The 19,483-nt window shown below is 51.9% G+C and overlaps 1 protein-coding gene across 2 annotated transcripts; it reads right to left on the bottom strand.

Moving 5' to 3' along the window:
* Positions 1–4,376: 4,376 nt before the first annotated feature.
* On the bottom strand, positions 4,377–18,908 carry RABL2B (RAB, member of RAS oncogene family like 2B). 2 transcript variants are annotated; one of them, XM_062202596.1, is made up of 9 exons: positions 18,789–18,908; positions 17,888–18,045; positions 12,367–12,396; positions 11,652–11,731; positions 10,830–10,909; positions 6,494–6,605; positions 6,143–6,240; positions 5,770–5,853; positions 4,377–5,617 (listed from the first exon to the last, which is right to left on the bottom strand). In XM_062202596.1, exons 2-9 carry the CDS (start codon positions 17,992–17,994, stop codon positions 5,537–5,539), a joined length of 672 nt encoding a protein of 223 aa, XP_062058580.1. In that variant the 5' UTR covers positions 17,995–18,045; positions 18,789–18,908; the 3' UTR covers positions 4,377–5,536. The 2 variants fall into 2 exon arrangements, with proteins under 2 accessions (XP_062058580.1, XP_062058581.1); XM_062202597.1 differs by having other exon boundaries at positions 6,143–6,237.
* Positions 18,909–19,483: the final 575 nt, after the last annotated feature.

Raw genomic sequence — 19,483 nt, 5'->3', positions numbered from 1 at the left:
CAGCCTCACGTTAACGAGTTCTAGTCAAAAAGGAGTGCTCAGTCCTCGGAACACTTTGACAAGTGACAAGGAGCCTGAAGGTGGCAGACAAGCCCACAAATATTCTGGTAAAACAGTGGTCTGGGCAGCCCAAAATCTGTTGGCCAAAAACAACTTACAGTTCTACAGATGAACCTGCTGCTGCACTCAGGGATGACCGTGAAGGACGGCAGAGAGGGCTTCCGGAAACACACAGGCTTGGTGGAGAACTAGGGCGCTCTCAGCTTACGTAGCTGGAGCCCAGCTGGTTGGTTAGGGGCTGGCCCAAAAGGAGCAAGATTAAAGAGATCAGATGCAAGAAAGTATGCAAGACCATAATATATACAACTATTACTTCTCAATTAAAATAATATTAGAAAAAGAAAGTCTGCAGGAGGGGCATGAAAGCACATTTGTTGGGGTGGGTTCAGAGGAAGCATCTTGTCAACTGCCAAGCCAACAGGGTGCCGGCTATCACAGCACCTGTTCAGTGGGCTCGTGGACGGAGCAGGCATAGTGGCAGGGCTGGAGGCTGAGCCTGGGCCCCACAGCAAAGTGTGTGCTCCCTTTCACCAAGACTGGCCCACCACTGCTGCAGCTACCTGCCAGGAATGCACACTCACAGCCTTGGGTGATGAACACGCTGGAGTCTCCCACCTCAGAAAGTGCAGTGCTTCGTGCTGAGTGGTGCTGATTTGCACTCAGGGCATGGGCTGCCCTCACTGCCTGTGGTGACTTTTCCAGCACCACTCGGCTTCCAGGGTCCCACACTTGCCCTATCAACACAGGATCCTGGAAAAATATCACCTCAGACCAAGGCAACTACTTTACAGCCCAGGAAGCCAAGTGGCAGGTGCATGACCATGGGCTCACTGGACACCACCATGACCGGAAGCTAATACCCTGACACAGCAAGGGAAGTCTCTGAAGACCTTCCTGGGAAGGCTGGCTTGGAGATGACCCCTGGAAGGATGGAGTTACAAAGGATGGAGTTGCAGTGGTTGGTGCAGTGGGTTAACGCCTTGGCCTAAAGCACCAGCATCCCATATGGGTGCCAGTTTAAGACCCGGCTGCTCCACTTCCTGTCCAGCTCTCTGCTATGGCCTGGGAAAGCAGTGGAAGACGGCCCAAGTCCTAGGGCCCCTGCACCCGCATGGGAGACCTGGAAGAAGCTCCTGGCTCCTGGCTTTGGATCGGCGCAGCTCTGGCTGTTGCGGCCAATTGGGGAGTGAACCAGCGGATGGAAGACCTCTCTCTCTCTCTCTGTAACTCTGACTTGCAAATAAATAAATAAATCTTTTTAAAAAAACCAAAACAAAACCCAGTGGTCATCACATGGCTCTGTGTCTCCAGCACGCCGGGTAGCCAATGCTGGGTATGGGCGTGCCCTGCTCACCACCACTCACAGGGACACACTCGGGGAACTGCTGTTTCCTTCAAAGCTTCAGGCTCTGTGAGTGGGTGGAGGAGGAATTTCTGACTACAGCATGGGCTGGTAAACCGCAAGCAGAGAAGTTAGCATTCTGGAGAGTAACTGGCCCTGGGCACCATTAGGTAAAGGTGCTGCTACACAGTAGAGGCAGGGAGGAAAGTGTTTGGCAACCAGATGATCTGTACTGTCTCTTGCACTTGCCTGCCAGCTATAAATGCAACCACAGCCTTGGGCAAAGGGAGCAGGATCAATTCACCAGGAAAACCTAGACCTGCAGCAGCAGGTGCAGAAGGGACACATCTAGTCTGCCTCACAGAGGGCCTGAATGCGAGGCACCTCATCTCACTGTCCATCCTGTTGTACTCACCCCCAGAACTGTGACAAGCCTGAATTCTGGGGAACCCTGCCTGGGTGGAATGAACTTTAAGAAGTGGATCTAAAGGGCCACACTCTGGCATAGCGGGTAAAGCCATCACTTGCAGTGCCACATCCCATATAGGCGCCAGGCCTGGGAAGGCAGCAGCAGATGGTCCAAGTCCTTGGGCCCCTGCACCCACGCTGGAGACCTGAAGAAGCTCCTGGCTGCAGATCAGCCCAACTCTGGCTGTTGTGGCCATTTGGGGAGTGAGCCAGACAATGGAAGTTCTCTCTCTGCTTCTCTGTGACTCTTTCAAATAAATAAACCTTAAAAAAAAAAAAAAAAGTGGATCTGAGGAGATGGTGTTGTGGTGTAGCAGGTAAAGTCACTGCCCATGACTCTGGAATCCCTTATGGGTGCAGGTTCAAGTCCTGGCTGCTCCACTTCTGATCCAAATCCCTGCTAATGAGCCTGGGAAAGCAGAAGATGGCACAAGTACTTGGGCCTCTGTACCCATGTGGGAGACCCAGAAGCAGCTCCTGGTTTCGGTCTGGCCCAGCTGTGGCCATTGTGATCATTTGGGGAATGAACAAGTGGATAGATGTCTGTCTCTCCCTCCCTCTCTGTAACTCTTTCAAATAAATAATTTATTTTTAAGTGCATCTGAGCAATGTAAGGGTTGGTGGCTGTAGATATTTTTGGCAACTTGCCTGAGTGTCTGACAGATTAAAGTCACAGCTGTCACCCTCTCCCAGAGAACTGCTCTTGCTGAAACAAGCTGCCTCTCTGCTCACACGCTCGCCTGACTAGCACAAAAGGGCTCCTGGCCTTAGGGTAGGACCAGCTCTGGAGGTCATTTGTCCTCCAGCTCCCTTGGGATTGGGCAGGCAGGGTGGCTGCCAGTGGCCTTCTGCTAAGACTGCAAACTTGTGTAGCTGCCTCCTATCCTCATCTCAGACAATGGCCCTGGTCAGTCACTCAAACAATTGCTTTCTCAAGCTCTGCTTCTCAGGAACCTGACAGAAAACAGTTATGCAAAAACTATTGATGGTGAATTTTATGGTATGTAAAATTTTTAAAAAATATTTGAGAACTTCTGTCTGCTGGTATACTCCCCAAATGGCCACAATGGCCAGGGCTGGCTCAGGCCAACCAGGAGCCTGGAACTCCCGGATTTCCCACACGGGGCCCAAGCAATTGGGTCATCATCTGCAGTTTTCCCAGGCACATCTGCAGGGAGCTGCATCATAAGCAGAGCAGCAATACTACTCTGGTGTGGGACCTGGTATCACAAGTGGTGTTGAGCCACACACCGGCCACAAAGCTGTTGTATTTTAAGAAAATTTGTAGTCATTTACAACAACAAAAATTTCATTATTCTTTGTTTTAAAATCCCACCTTATGGGTAAGGTATACCTGAAACCTTAGTCAGGTGAGTGCTCTTAAACTGGATATACATCACTTAAATTTATATGTATTTGAAAATAACAGGGCTGGTACTGTGGTGTTGGTGGGTTAACCCAGCGCCTGTAGTGCTACCTCATAGAGGCATTGGTTCTAGTCCCAGCTGCTCCACTTCAGATCTACCTCTCTGCTAATGGCTTGGGAAAGCATTGGAAGATGGCCCAATTGCTTGGGCCCCTGCCACTGAAGTGGGAGGCCTAGAAGCAGCTCCTGGATCCTGGTTCCTGGCTTCAGCATGGCATAGCCCTGGTTGTTGCTGTGGCCATTTGGGGAGCGAACCAGTAGAAGGCAGATTTCTCTGTTTCTTCCTCTCTGTAACTCTGCCTTTCAAATATTAAAAAATAAATAACAAGGCATGCATGCATACACACACACACATGAGTGGGAGAGGGAGATGCCACATCCACTGGTTCATACCCCAGACAGCACCCTGGAACTCGGTCCAGGCTCCCCACGTGGGTGGCAGGGACCCAGGTACCTGAGCCATGACTGCTGCCTCCCAGGGTCTGCATCAGCAGGAAGCTGGAATCGCGGGCAGAGTCAGATTTGACCCAGGCATTCATTCAGAACGCGGCATCTCAGCCACTATGTCAAACGCATGACATGAAGGAGAAACATACTTGTTCTCGAGTGCCCAAGAACACGTTCTTGGGTGGGCATGTGATCTCTAAGTCCACTATAGCAACCAGGTTTGAAGTTTAGCTCCATCTCTGACACCGGCTTCCTCCTAACACAGACCCTGGGAAGCAGCAGTGAGGGCTCAAGGGACTGGGTTCCTGCCACTCACGTGCAAGGTTCAGGTTGGGTTCCTGCTTCCCAGTGTTGACGTGGCCCAGCCCTATCATCATTGGCGTCTGAGGAGTAAATCAGCGGATGGGACCTTTCTTTCTCAACTAAGGAAAAAGTAACAAATTCTAAAAATCAGCTTATTGTTAAAACACCAAGTTTCACTGAAATAGTCTCCATTGCAATAAATCATGAATCAGCTTGGTTACCCTGACAGATCAAGGCAGTCTTAATGCAGCAAATACCCACGTTCTTCTGTCTTTTTGCTTGGCACACTTTAGACCCACAAAGCACACATATACACTGTTTTTGCAACTCAACTTTAATGTAAAAAAAATAAATTAATGAAAACAATGCAAATGATGCACAAGTTGATCACAAAAACATACCAGTAGGCCCTAAGTACAGGGGAGGGGCAGTTCTTGGCCACCTAGAGGAGGCACAATATCCAAAAAAGGGAGACAAAAGGAAGCTTCTTATGCGAAATAGGAATTTTAACGCATTTAAAAGCAAACTAAATTTAAACTCCAAGTGGTGTCCCTTGTAGCATGGTTGTATTGACCTTTTGCCAATGGCAGTGCCTCTGCATCATTAAATATGGCCAGGTCTGCCACCTGCTTTCAATTTTTATATAGATCTGTTCGCATGATCCTGGTCTTACCTAGAGAAGCTCTTCAGAGCAGGTGTTCAAAAATATGGAATGAATTTACTGTCTGCTCAAATGTTTTCTAAAAAGTTAGTTGGAGACTGAAGAGGAAAGAGGGGAGAACTCAGGGAAAAGGATGGAGGCCTTACAAACTCTGCAGAAGGCTGGGCAGGTGTGGCCTAGGGTCAGGATGCTCACAGCCGCCATCAGAGTGCTTGCACTGGACACTCGGCTCTGGCTCCTGACTCCAGCCTCCTGCCAACATGGACTCTGCAAGGCAGCAGTCATGCCTCATTAGCTGGGTCTCTTCCACCCATGTGGGAGAACCAGATTGAGTTCCTGGCTCCCAGCTTCGGCCTGGTCCACTCCTGGCCACTGGGCTTTTGGAGATTGAACCAGTAGATGGGAACCATTCCTCTGTTTCTTAAATAAATATTAAAAAGGGGGGAGGGGCAGGGGGAGAAATCAGCAATTACCTTGGTAGAAATAAATTTGTCCCTGAAGTCAGTTTTGCAAAGAAAATAAAACCCAACTATCTAAATTTCTTTTTATTCCAAAACATACCGCATATGCCTACATTCCCTTGGCTGACACGATTCCTAACTCTGCCCCGAGGAGGCATGGTGAGGATCACATACCCCTGCCCAGTCTGCTGGCGCTGACCTCATCCTGCATTACAGGTCACAGGTGTGGGAGAGGCAAGTGGGTGGGAGGGTTTGCAGCAGCTGGAGGAAGAGATGGCCTGGAGAGTTCCCAATTCAGAGCTGCAGGATTCTAAAGGGGAGGGTTTTCTGAAAGCCCCCACCCCGCTCCCCAGCCCCCGGAGGCTGACTCAGGAGGAAGAGGGGCTCCCGAGGCTGCCACTCTGTTCTTGGTCTGGCATATTCTCCTCCTTCTCTTCCAGCGTGAAGTTCTGCGAACAAAGTCACAGGTGAGGCCGGGCTCTGCACTTGCCCAGCTCTGGCTGATATTTGGGGGACAGCAAAAGCATGCAAGAGCCACTATACTGTGTATCTCGGAGAGAACTCTTGCTTTTCCCGCCCCACCCAAAATGTCCTGACCTACCTCAAGCTCTTGCAAAACTTCATCCATGAAGTCCGGGGAGGTCTGTTTGTAGTTCACAGCTAACTGAATTGCATCACTGAAGAGCTGGGGGTGAGGTGCACATGGTAGAAGCAAGGTGTAGCAGTCAGTAGGAGGGCCCTGGACCCTGCTGCTAGAGTAAGTAGGCTCACCCTTCAAGTCACCTTTTCCCCATCACCTTGACACCACATACGGTCAATGAATTTCTGCTTCAAGCCCGGGCCCTCCATTCCCTTCCCTCCCTGATACACACGCCCATACGTTACCCCTATTCTCCCTAACTCTTCGACTCTGCCTGGTGGCTTTACCACCTGGCCCCCAACCTCACTAGACCACTCCTGCAGGCTACTATTACCTTCACGACATTGGTGCCATCAGCAGCTGAGACAAAATACAGGGGTAGAGAGAATTTCTTTGCAAAATTGAAGCTTTTCTGGGTCACTTTTATGTCTGCTGTAGAGAGAGAGTGGGACACTGGCCTGTCCATCAAGGAAAAGGGAGGGGCCCCATCCCAGAGAGTGAGATGTGCAGGGATGGCCAGGTGATGTACCCTAGAGAATTCAAGCTGGGAAGGGAGCAATGCATGCAAAGGCTGTGTCTTGGGGAGCAGTTTGGATCACAGGGCTGCCCATCCCAGGAAAAGTAGGAATGTGTAGTAGCGGGCCCCCCATGAATTGTTGATGTCCAGGTGCAGGGATGGCCCCACCATCAATTTTATTGGCCACTACGATGCACGGGATCTTTGGCCTGTACTCCCGAAGCTCGGCATACCAGGTGCTCAGGTTCTTATAGGTGATTCTCCTCTGCACATCGAACACCTGCCAAGGGCAAAGGACGGCAGCTCAGGTACACCCACATCTGCAGCCCACCTCCAGGTGACACCTACACCCAAGCAGACAAGCCAGCAGCTTGGGAATTCAGACTGGGTACTGGCTCTGAACTGTAGTTCCTCTGATCACACAGGATGACACCTGCTTGTCCCAGTGAGGTCTCTGAGCCTTCAAATCCAAAGGTGTTTTTAAAAATCTTCTATTCCTTTTTTGTTATCTTGTCATCTAATCCTATTTACCTAATTCAACCATTATAAACTGTACTGATTTACTAATCAATTTTAGAATTATACTTTAAAAAATTAATTTTTCATTGAAAGGCAGAATGACAAAGAGATATTCCATCTACTGGCTCACTTACCAAATGGCTGTAGAGCTGGACTCAAACTGGCACTCCACTAGGGGGCGCCAGTATTGCAGGCAGCGGCTTACACAACGCAGGCCCGAAATTTTGTTTTTTCTTATTTTTATGGCTGTTTTAAAATCCCTTTCTAATAAATTTAAGTTTGCAGAACTTTTCTTTAGTAATTATGACTTTTAAGCTTTTCTTTATTCCTGAGTTCATTTCGTATTTTCAATTTTTTAAAAGTAATTTTTCTGAATTATTTTATAGCTTATAATTCATTAACTTTCCATTGGTTTTCACCTATTTAAAAACATCAGGAAGAAACACAAGCCCTGAAGGCCACTCCAAGGGCAAAGATCTTCAGACAGATTCCAAGTTGCCATAGCAGAAATCCTTCAAGCCCCTCACAGGTCCTCCTGGACTCACATCCACAAAGCACCCCAGTACCAGTCAGTGGTCACATCACAGATGGGGCAGGCATCTGCACAGCTGTTAGGTGCTGGTGGGTGCCCCTCCTAATTACAGATTTCCACTAATGTGTTCTGGGAGGCAGCAGGTGATGGCTCGAGCAGCTGGATTTCTGTCACCCACATGGGAGACCTGTGTTTAATTCTTGGCTCATGGCTTTGGCCTGGCTTAGCCAGAGCTGTTGAGGGTATTTGGGGGCAGGGGGTGAACCAGTGGATGGGAACTCTGTCTGTCTCAAATAAAAAATTTCCATAAAGGTTATGGATGACAACAACCTGGTAAGCTGCGGGAACAGTGATTTCTCAATCACTCAGCCCACGGGCTCGTCCAGCACGTGGTGGGTGAGTCAGCAACCAAAATACTTCGAGAAGTGTCAAGAAGTACAGCTCGAATCTCCTCCTTGGCACTCCCCAGGCCCAGTTTCAATGAATGATGATGAATCCCAATAATGGCTTCTTTCTGAAGCATGTCTGTAATGCAGCATCTGGAATCTGCTTCCCACCAGGCTGTCGTCATCTGTCCATGTCCGATTTCCTCAGTGACCTCTCATTCCTGCGAACTATACACCTTCATCAGGGCTCCTTCCATGACTCCCTGTGACAGCAGTGAGTACATTCTCCCTGCCAGGCCCTGGACAGCAGACCACAGCTGGGGGCACCCAAGATACAGGGATGCTGGCAGGGCAAAAACTCCCAGCCCCAGGAAGAGGGTCTGACAGGAGCCAATGAAAACGTGTCAGAGGCAGGAGGAGGTCACTCCCAGAGGAAAAGTGAGCTCCAAACAGAAAATGCCAGAGCAGGACTGAAACCGAAAGGCAAGGACCATCTGCCTTACCCCATAACCCCTGCAGTTATTGATATTAAAATTTTGCAAGTTTTCAAGATATTTTGTGCCTAAAGGACTGGTAGGAGTCAGGGGATAAACTCCTTCCTTTACCCTCTGCAAAGGGCCAGGAGGGAGGGCTCTGCATTGCCCTTCCCAAGAAGCTCCTGGGGGTGGCTCCCAAGTTGTTCTACCCGTGGCATCTTACACATGCACAGGACAGACAGAATCCATGTGCCAGACGTAGTCCGAGTGCTGTGGTCATGCAGGAAAGAGCAATTCTAATGACAAGAATCAGAGCAGGTGGCCTGGAGGTGGTGACATTTATGCGAGCCTGAAAAATGAGTTTACATGGCCGGCGCCACGGCTCACTAGGCTAATCCTCCGCCTGCGGCGCTGGCACCCCGGGTTCTAGTCCCGGTGGGGGTGCTGGATTCTGTCCCGGTTGCTCCTCTTCCTGTCCAGCTCTCTGCTGTGGCCAGGGAGTGCAGTGGAGGATGGCCCAGGTGCTTGGGCCCTGCACCCTCATTTGAGACCAGGAGGAAGCACCTGGCTCTTGGCTTCGGATCAGCGAAGCGCGCCGGCCGTAGCAGCCATTTGGGGGGTGAACCAATGGAAGGAAGACCTTTCTCTCTCTAACTCTGCCTGTCAGAAAAGAAAACACTGTTATAGTTTAAAAAAAATGAGTTTACAGGCAAAGGTTGTGAGGTAGGGGCAGCACAGAGGAAGGTGTGCAGAAGAGCAGAACCAGCGAGTCCCTTCTGTGCCCCTCTGCTGTTGCTCCTGACACACGGGAAGACACCACTCAGCTGCAGGCCCTTCTCACGCCATGGTCCTTACCTTGCACACTGCGTGTACTGCAGGCAGGTGGGTGGAACAGAGCAGGGCTGGCTTTGTGGCATGTCAAGTTAAGCCCTTGGTACGCCTGCATCCCATCCTGGAGTGCTGCTACTCCACTTTTGGTCCAATTTTCTGCTTAATGTGCTTGGAAGGTAGTTGATGATGGCCCAAATACTTGAGCCTCTGCCACCTACATGGGAGAACTGTATGGAGTTCCTGGCTCTGGCCTGGTCAAGACCTGGCTTTTTGCAGGTATTTGGGGAGTGGACCAAGGGACAGATCTGTCTCTCCTTCCTTCTCTGTTACTCTGCCTTTCAAATAAACAAACAGCATACCTGTGAAGGTGCTTCCAGACAGTTCCAGCCTGTCACCCAGTCTTGGGGTCTTAGCTGAAGCCCCAGACATTATGGATTCCTGACCCATTAGAAATGGTTGCTTTGTGCCAATGCAAGACCTTGAATGCAGTTTGCTAAGTTTGAATGACTGAGGTTTTCACTTAGTCTAAACTGCCATGGATCATCAACCAGAAAAGCAGTCATCTTTTTTTTTTTTAATTATTTGAAAGGTAGAGTTAGAGAAAGAGACCTTCCACCTGCTGGTTCACTCCCCAAATGGCTGCCATGGCTAGGACTGGGCCAGGCCGAAGCCAGGAGCCAGGCGTTTCCTCTGGGTCTCCCACGTGGGTGCAGGGACCCAAGGTCTTGGGCCACCTTCTGCTGCTTTCCCAGGAGCATTAGCAGAGAGCTGACTGGAAGTGGAGCAGCCGGGCCTTGAAGTGGAGCCTTCATCACAGTGGAGGCTTAACCTGCTGTGTCACGGCATCAGCCCCAGTCCTTGTTTCTTGGGTTGTAGATGGCTGGTATTCCCGAAAACATTTTAGAAGTGAACCAAGGTGAAATCATGCTCTTTGGGAACATCTAAATGTGGTGGCTTGAGAGTAAGACAGAGGATCCATGGACAGAAGCTCCCAGAAAACACAGGCTTATGTCGCTCATTTCTCATTTCTTTGCCCTTTCCACAGCCACATTTCTTGTGGCACTGACCACACCATGGCTATTGGGTTGAACCTGAGGACTGTGTCTTGGTCAGCAAAGTAAGAGGCTAGCAAGGGGTCAGAGGCAGCACTGTGGTGCAGTAGGTTAAGCTACCACCTGTGACACCATCATCCCATATGAGCACCAGTTTGATCCTGGCTGTTCCACTTCTGAGCCAGCTCCTAGATTATGCAACCTGAGCGGCAACAGACGATAACACAAGTGTTTGGGCCCCTTCCACCCACATGGGGTATCTAGATGGAGTTCTAGGCTCCTGGCTTTGGCTTGGCCCAGCCCCAGCTGATGTGGCCATTTGGGGAGTGAACAAGTAGATGGAAGATCTAATTCTGCATTTCAAATAAAATAATCTTTTTTTTTTAAAGGGGGCTGGTGGGATCAAGGAGCTTGTCTGAGGGGAAGCTGCCCGAGAAGGCGCAGCCTGAGGAGCTGAGGGGACGCCTCCTTTAGGGAGGGGCTGTGTCTCAGCCACATTTGCCTGACACTGAGGCCCTGCGCTTGCTGTTCCCCTTAGGATGGCAGTTCTCCACCTTTTCTCCATTCACCCCACCTGACACGCTCCCACTCAGAAGATCTGGGGAGAAACATGCTACGCAAGGTCCCCAGGGGCCCAGACCCCTCTCCCACAACACCCTCAGGACAGATTTGCCAGGGCCTTTGTCTACTTCCCAGCTGGTCTCGTACCATGATACAGGCATGGGCCTTGTGGTAGTAGGAGGCATGCATGCTCTGGAACCGCTCCTGGCCTGCTGTGTCCCAAAAGTCTGAAACACAAATACAGCTCTAAACGCCTGCTGGGGCTGGAGGACAGACTCACATGCCCTAAGCACTTCTGTAAAGAAACACAACACTCAGTAATACAAACCATAGCACATAAGTGAATGCATGTGGGAAGTACGGGGATGAACAGACATCACACAGCTTCACATGTGTGTCCTTAGGGTACAGTGCACCTGCATGTGCCATGAGAGATGTATGCACTCCGTGTGCATGGAAGGACACAGGGCTAGGAGGACAGTGCTGATTCGAAGCCTCAGGAGAGGGGAGGTAGATGCTCCCCACTCCCACACACAAGAGGCAGGGTCCCCCAAGTCCACGCTTGACCACAGATGGGCAACCCAGTCCTGTCGGAGATATGGCTTGGCCTAGAGGAGGCTGTGACCTCACAGAGGGTCAAGCCTGTGTGGGAGAGAAAGTTCTTTCTTTACACAGGCTGAATGAGAACCTGGGAAACTAGGAAAGCTGCTGCCTTATCAAAGGCTCTGTGTTCCTCCTCCCACTGGCAGGTACAGCTGTTCTGGATCTTGCCCTGCATATTGGCCCAGATGCAGTCGGAGAGCTTCATGCCCCTGTGTACTCCCGCCACCATTCCTGGCAGGCTGGCTTTCAGGCCTCTACAGACACTTGTTCCTGCCTGGGGTCCTCCCCATGAATCACTGACACCTCCCCTCTTCTCCCAAACCCTCCCTCCTGAGGGTTGGCACGACTGGACCCCATGCTGCTCACCCACGAGGATGGTCCTGCCGCCCACTGTGGCTGTGTGTTTGTACAGGGTCAAGGCGTACGTGGACAGCTGCTGTGGCTGACTGCTCTCTGATTAAGGAGCAGAGGCGAAGAAACATGAGGGAAGGGACGGGTGGGAGGGCAGATGCTGGTGGGAGCACGTCCTTTCCCACCTGTTCTTTTGGAGCAGATCTTAAATGGAATGACCCTGGCATGGTGGCTGTCTCTGCCAGGGACGCCCGCATCCCACACAGCAGTGCCTGGTTTGAGGTAAGGTTACTTCCCTTCTAAACCAGCTTCCAGCTACTGTGAACCCTGGGAAGCAGCAAGTGACAGCCCAAGTAATTGGGTTCTTGCCACTTCCATAGGAAACTCAAACAGAGTTCCTGGCTCCCGCCCAGCCCAGTTCTGGTTGCTGTGGGCATCTGGGGAGTAAGCCAGTGGATGGAAAATCTGTCTCTCCCTCTGTCATGCTGCCTTTAAAAAAAAAAAAAATCGGGGGCCCCAAGCTTTGAGATCAGAAACCTTGAGTGACTTGCCAAAGGTCAAAGGTTCCAAGAATGAATCCAGGCATCTGTCCTAGACTGGGCGCGCTAGTGATGCTACCGCCTTCCTGATGTAAAACAAACCCCAACATGAGTGAACTCTGGGATGTACAGCGGTGACTGTGTGTACGGGCAGAGCCACAGGAACAGGCGTTTCCAACTCTGAAGGATACAATCCATCCATGAGGAATCTCTCCATGAGTCTGCAAGGAGAACATGCAAGGTCAGGCAGCATCCCCACTCCTCCCAGCCCTACTTTACCATCCCCAAGCCTGCGGCTTCTCCCCTCTTGCTCACCCCACAGCCACACAACCTCTGGGTCAAGCCTGCATCCTGGGAATCACCATTACCAGCCCTTCACAACAGGCGGCTGTCATGGCAAGGACTCAGACCAGCCAGCGTGAGGCTCGCAGGCCCATCATTTCCCTGGCAGGACCCTGCTGCCCACACAATTAGCCGTGCTTTATGCACGGGAAAGTGAGGCCAGGAAGGCTGTGTGTTCTACCCAAAGTCCACCTCCCCAAACTCTGCAGGTCCTTCAGGGCCAGCAGTGAGACTGCCCCTGACCACCTTCTTCCTAACAGGAACGTTTGCCTCATCTCCTGCACCTCTCTCTGTCCTGCAAATAACACCAACCAAACACCAAGCACTGCAATGCTGTACCGTCACCGTCTCCCTCTCTCTCTCAGTGTGCATCAGGAAGCTTTCTGGTCGTAGCTTGTTGCTGCATCCTCACTGTCCAGGACAGTGCTGACGCAGTCAAGTTGAACACAGCTGTTCCGCCTAATGTAAGGCCCAGCCCCACATCCAGTGAGAGAATGCATGTCCCTTTCTGGCTTTCACAACCACTAGCCACCAGTTAGACCACAACAAAATAAAGTTTAACACCCCTATATTCCAAAACTTAAAAACAATCAAACATAAAAGACCACATAAATAAGTTATGGGTTAGAAATCATAAAAAATACTTTAAAATATTTACAAATGAAAGATACAAAAGTTCATTCCACATAATTTTTTTTTTTTTTTTCTGACAGGCAGAGTGGCCAGTGAGAGAGAGAGAGACAGAGAGAAAGGTCTTCCTTTTGCCGTTGGTTCACCCTCCAATGGCCGCCGCGGTTGGCGTGCTGCGGCCGGCGCACCGCGCTGATCCGATGGCAGGAGCCAGGTGCTTCTCCTGGTCTCCCATGGGGTGCAGGGCCCAAGCACTTGGGCCATCCTCCACTGCACTCCCTGGCCACAGCAGAGAGCTGGCCTGGAAGAGGGGCAACCGGGACAGAATCGGTGCCCTGACTGGGACTAGAACCCGGTGTGCCGGCACCACAAGGTGGAGGATTAGCCTACTGAGCCACGACGCCGGCCTACATAATTTCTTATATAGATTTTTTTTTGGAAGGGTTGGCATTGTGGTGCAACAGATTAAGCTGCTGCCTGTGACACTGGCATCCCACATGAGTGACAGTTCCAGCCCTGGTTGTTCTATTTCTGATCCAGCTCCCTGATACTGTGCCTGGGAGAACAGTGGAGGATATTCCAAGTGCTTGGGCCCCTGCACCCATGTGGGAAACCTGGATGAAGCTCCCAGCCCCAGTCACTGTGGCCATTTGGGGATTGACCCAGCAGATGAAAGCTCTCTAATTCTTTCTCTATAATTCTGCCTTTTAATTAAGTAAAATAAGTCTTAAAGAAATAAGAAATTTATTGGAAAATTGAGAAGATGTACTTTCCCCAATCTTGTAAGGGCAACTAAAGATGTGGATGTTACAGAAATCAAATGTAAAAAGACTCAGGGAGGGGCTGGCGCTGTGGTGTAGTGGGTAAAGCTGCTGCCTGCAGTGCCGGCATTCCTTACGGGTGCCGGCATCCCTTACGGGTGCCGGTTCCAGACCTGGCTGCTCCACTTCCAATCCAGCTCTCTGCTATGGCCTGGGAAAGCAGTGGAAGATGGCCCAAGTCCTTTGGCCCCTGCACCTGCATGAGAGACCCAGAAGAAGCTCCTGGCTCCTGATCAGCACAGCTCCAGCCATTGTGGCCAATTGGGGAGTGAACCATCAGATGGAAGACCTCTTTCTCTCTCTCTGCCTCTCCTCGCTCTGTGTAACTCTTTCAAATAAATCAATAAATCTTTAAAAAAAAGAAAGAAAGAAAGAAAGAAAGGAGGTCTCTCTCTTCCCGCAGTGTCCTAGAGACTAGGGGAACCATTCGCAGTAAAGGGGTGGTGTGTGGTACGTTGCCCCTTCTCCCACTGAAGTGAAACTAAAACACAAAATGTAATTGAGGCCCAGAGACTCCTAACGTGATACTCAAATGTCCAAGATCAACAGAAAACCCTAAGTGGCATCTCAAACCAAAGGAAAAAGACAATGCACACCTGCACCACAGTGACACAGGGTCACCACAGCGTTCACAAAGATGCTCTGACAAGCACCAAAGATGCACACAGCTTTAGCAAAGACTATTTTACAGTAAAGAAACAGAAGATGCAACAAGGAAACCAACAGAAATGCTAGCACACTTGGAAAATACAACAGCCAAAATAAAACGTCACTGGATGGGCTCATGGCAGAATGGAGAGGAAAGAGTTAAGAATCAGTGAGTTTTATTAATTTGTTTTCAAAGATTCATTTGCTTATTTGAAAGGTAGAGTTACAGAGAGATTTGCCATCCACTGGCTCACTCCCCAGATGGCCTGACAGGGCTGTGTCGGGCCAAAGCCAGGAGCCAGGAGCTCCATCTGGGTCTCCCACATGGGTACAGGGGCCTAGGGACTTGGGCCGTCTGCTGCTGCTTTCAAGGGGCATGGCAGGAAGTGGATCTCAAGTGGAGCAGCCAGGACTCAAACTGGCGCCCTATGGGATGCTGGCGCTGCAGGTCGTGGCTTCATCCGCTATGTCACAGTGCTAGCTTTAGAACAAAGCAAAGCAGGGACCCAACATGAACAGCAGAAGAGAATGGGAAAGAGTGAACAGAGTCTGAAGGACCTGCAGGCCTGAGAGAGGACATTTTTATTACTGAGTCCAGTTTAAAAAAAAAAAAAAGTCTCGAAACAGTGAGAGAAGCAACACTGTATCCATAGGGGAAATTAACTGGAGTGACAGAGGGTGTCTACGGAAGTGGCACTCATGTCTCCAGCACTGAACCACACCTGGCTCAGAACCCAGCTCTGGTGGCCTCTCTCAGCACCGAAGGCGACGCCGAGACGTTCTCACGTGAAGGAACACAAACAGACCTGCGCTGGAAGAGTGGCTAAGAGAAGTTCTTGAAACAGAAAGGAAACAATAAAAGGAATCTTGGACTATCAGGAGGGAAGAAAGAACAAGGTCAGGAAAAAAAATTCTGTGCTAAATACCACAGAACGTCGTCCCATGCTTCAAAAATTTCTAATTATTTTTGATGGCTTAGGCATTGGTTAAGGAACACTGAAGAAGTTCTCAGTGAACACAGAAAAAATATTTCAGACAATTCAAAAGGAGGGTATAAGGGTGTGAAAGAGGTGAGCTGTCCACATTTCACTCCACTGGGAAGTATCAACCTCAGTAATTAAGAAAGTTATGCAGCTGTAATGTAAGTAGAACCACGACCAGAGCTGTTCAGAGACGTTTAGGGCTGGCGCTGCGGCGCAGTATGCTGAGCCTTCTGGAAAAGCAGTGGAAGATGGCCCAAGTGCTTGGGCCCCTGCACCCACATGGGAGACCCAGAAGAGCCCTGGTTCCTGGCTTCAGATAGGCACAGTTCCAGCCATTGCAGCCAATTGGGGAGTGAACCAGCAGATGGAAGACCTCTCTCTCTCGGCCTCTCCTTCTCTCTCTGAGTAACTCTTTCAAATAAATAAATAATTCTTTAGGAAAAAAAAAAGTAGGAAGAGAGAGTAACTTGATAAAAAGCTTCTCTAAATTCGAAACCTACAGCTAACATCAAACTCAAGGTGAAAGACAGCAACGTGTTCTCCAAAGATCATGAACACGGACGAGATGTCCACTCTCACCACGCCTATTTCACACAGTAGCAGAAGTTCCAGCCTGTGCAATAAGGCACAGAAAGGAAATGAAAGGCATACAGATCCGAGGAGAAGCACAGCTCCCAGTATTTGCCATTATATTCTATGCAGGAAATCCCGAGGAAAACAAGGTGGACTGGAGCACCTGGGAGACAAGCCCAAAGCAGGCCTGCTGGGCACCACTCTGCCCTCCTGCTGTAAAGACAGAATTGGGCACGTGCCCTCACCAGGTGCAGGCAGGAAAGAGGTGCTGTGTGGAGACAAACTGTCAGCTCTCCCAGAGAAGAGCGTCACACCTGTGCGTGTAGGCACTGAAGTCAGTTAAAAGAATAAGCTGGGGTGGGTGCTAGGTACAGCACCACTTGGGACACCCATATTCCAGTATCAGGGTGCCTAGGTTCGAGTCCTGGCTCTGCTTCCAGTTCCAGTTTGCTGCTAATGTGCACCCTTAGAAGTAGCAGGTGATGGCCCAAGTGCTTATGTCCCTGACACCCATATAGGAGACCCGGACTGAGTTCCAGGCTCCTGGCTTTAGCCTGGCCCAGCCCTGGCCGCTGTGGACATTTGAAGAGTGAACCAGTCTATCTGTTGCTTTCTCTCCGCCTTTCCAATTAAAAAGGTAAGCCAATCTTTACAATGATTGCGGTCGAGTCATCATCCCCAGTCAAGCTCATCAACTTCAGTAAGTTCCTCCGAGAAGGCATCTTGTTCACCTGCACTCAATCTGTTACTGGTCCTGTTGTTCACGTGTTCCTCCTGTTCCATCATGCCCTGCGCCTCCTGGTTCCTCAACCCACACACCACATACAGGAATATCCGTTTTCTTCTCCTTAGGATTTTTTATTTATTTAAATGCAGAGTTACAAAGAGAGGAGAGACACAGAGAGAAAGACCTTCCACCTGCTGGTTCACTCCCCAAATGGTCACAACAGCTGGGGCTGGGCCAGGCTGAAGCCAGGTGCCGGGAGCTTCTTCTGGGTCTCCCATGTGGGTGCAAGGGCCCAAGGACTTAAACTACCTTCTGGTGCTTTCCAAGGTGGATTAGCAGTGAGCTGGATTAGAAGAGGAGCAGCGGGGCCGGCATCCTATATGGGCGCCGGGTTCTAGTCCCGGTTGCTCCTCTTCCAGTCCAGCTCTCTGCAGTGGCCCGGGAAGGCAGTGGAGGATGGCCCAGGTACTTGGGTCCCTGCACCCGTATGGGAGACCAGGAAGAAGCACCTGGCTCCCGGCTTCGGATTGGCACAGCGCTGGCCGTGGCGGCCATTTGGGGAGTGAACCAATGGAAGGAAGACCTTTCTCTCTCTCTCTGTCTATAACTCTACCTCTCAAAGAAAAAAAAGAAAGAAGGGGAGCAGCGGGGACTCAAACCGGCTCCATAAGGGATGCTGGTGTTGCAGGCAGAGGCTTAACCTGCTACACCACACCGCCGCCCCCAGAAATATCCCAGCTTGCACCTCTTCAACCCTGAATTATTTCAGTAGTCTCCAGAGTGGCTCCCTCCACACCTTCTGTCAGGACTCCTGGAAAATGCTCAGATTCCTCGGTCCTCATGATGCCCCTAACACACACAACGCTCTGTTTGTTCCCACACGCACCCCTGGATTCAGCCAAGACTACGCCAGGGGCATCAGCCACAGAAGCCATGCTCCTGTGTCTCTGGAGGACACTCTGGGCCCGGTTTTAACTTTCCAACGTACTTGGACTTTCCCACGGCGCTGTCCCCCAGACAGATGATCTTCACGTTGTCATCAGCATCGTACTTCTCTTGGTCCAGCTCACTGGGTTCGGTTTTGTCTCCTGCCATCGGCTCCTCACTGCACCAAGAGCCCCAGCCCAAGGGAGGGGGATCTTGTAACTGGGAAGATCAGTAAGAGACTGCTGTTAGTGTGAAGTCCCACAACCAAATCCGCGGGTTCCTCTTCCTGGACAGGACAGACAAGGAGCCCATGACAGACAGCCCCGAGGACACACACCCCACGCCACTCACCACTAACGTGGCCACCACATGCTGAGCCTGGTTCGCCCAAGACCCTCTTAGTGGTTTCTCCTGCATCCTTTCTCTACCACAACATGTGCAAGGCCATCCCTCCCACTCCCGGCTGGGGAAACAGTGTTCTAAAGCTTTCCAAGCTCAGCATCCAACAGTTTCCTCACGTGTAGAACAGGGACACGTCACATGGTCAACGTGAGACACTGAAAACGTCACTGAATGGCACCGAGGGGTGCGAGAGAGCACGAGAGCCACGCCGGACGCGTGCGCCGGGCCGGGGCCCGCAGCTCCCCGCCCGCCGCCGACAGCCGGGCCTCGGCGCAGGAGCGGACCGAAGGCTGCAGGCCAGCCCCAGGGGCGGCTCCGTGCGCAGGCCGAGGGCTCTGCGCGCCACCCCACCGTGCACACCGAGCGCCCTATCCGAGAACCAAAACCGGCACCACCGCCCCGAGGGCGCAGGCCGGCGGTGGTTACGTCTGTCCCCGTGAGGCAGCGCCAACCCGAGCTCTTCCTTCGACAAACGCGGCCATCAACGCGTCCGGCCCTCTCCCTCCCGCCTGCGAGGGGCGGTCCCGCACGCCCAGCCCTCCCGGGCGGCTCGTCCTCACGTGCAGTCCTGCGCTGGGACAGGCGGCACCAAGGACGCCTCAGAGCGCCCAGCTGGCGGCCTCAGGCCTCCGGACTCCTCCGAGCTTTGCACCCAGCCCGCCAGCTCCCGCGCCGGCGAAGCCGCCTCGCACTTCCGGCTCAGCGCGCGTCCAGCAGCTGCTACGCAACCGCGCGAGGACCCCGGGCAGGGCTGTCCGGCTGGAGGCCTGAAGGACCCCGCCGGGGCGGGCTGTCCGGCGCAGTGCCTGGCGGGGGCGGCTCCGGGCACCTCGCACCCTCGCGTCTCAGAGTAGTCAGAGTTCACGCGGCCGCAGGCCTCCGGCAGCGGCGAAGGTCCGAGGGCCAGACCAGAGGCGACGGCGGGCGATGGAGGAGCCCAGAGTCTTGGCCGCCGCCCTCGGGCGCGCGGAGCCGTGGGGTCGTCGGGCGCGGGCCCTGGCGGTTTCTGCACCGTGTACTCTGCGTGTTTTCGTTACTAACTCGGGGCGCTCCCGGAGGGCCCGGGGCTGCCCTTCCCGCGGCACAGGGCCTGTGAGCCGCTCTCGTGTAAAATGGCTAAGGCTCGGGAGGCTGCGAGGTCGGAGCTGCGGTGCTCGCGGGAGTCCGCAGCGCCCGGGCGGCCGCGGAGAGACCGTGGGCCTGAGGGATTCGGGGTGAGGTCGCGGGGAGAGGCCGCGCGTGTTCTTGTCCACCA

This window comes from Lepus europaeus, chromosome 10, assembly GCF_033115175.1.
Source record: "Lepus europaeus isolate LE1 chromosome 10, mLepTim1.pri, whole genome shotgun sequence".
NCBI lineage: Eukaryota > Metazoa > Chordata > Mammalia > Lagomorpha > Leporidae > Lepus > Lepus europaeus.
The sequence above is the reverse complement of the archived record's forward strand: the minus strand, read 5'-3'. Positions and strand labels throughout refer to the sequence as shown.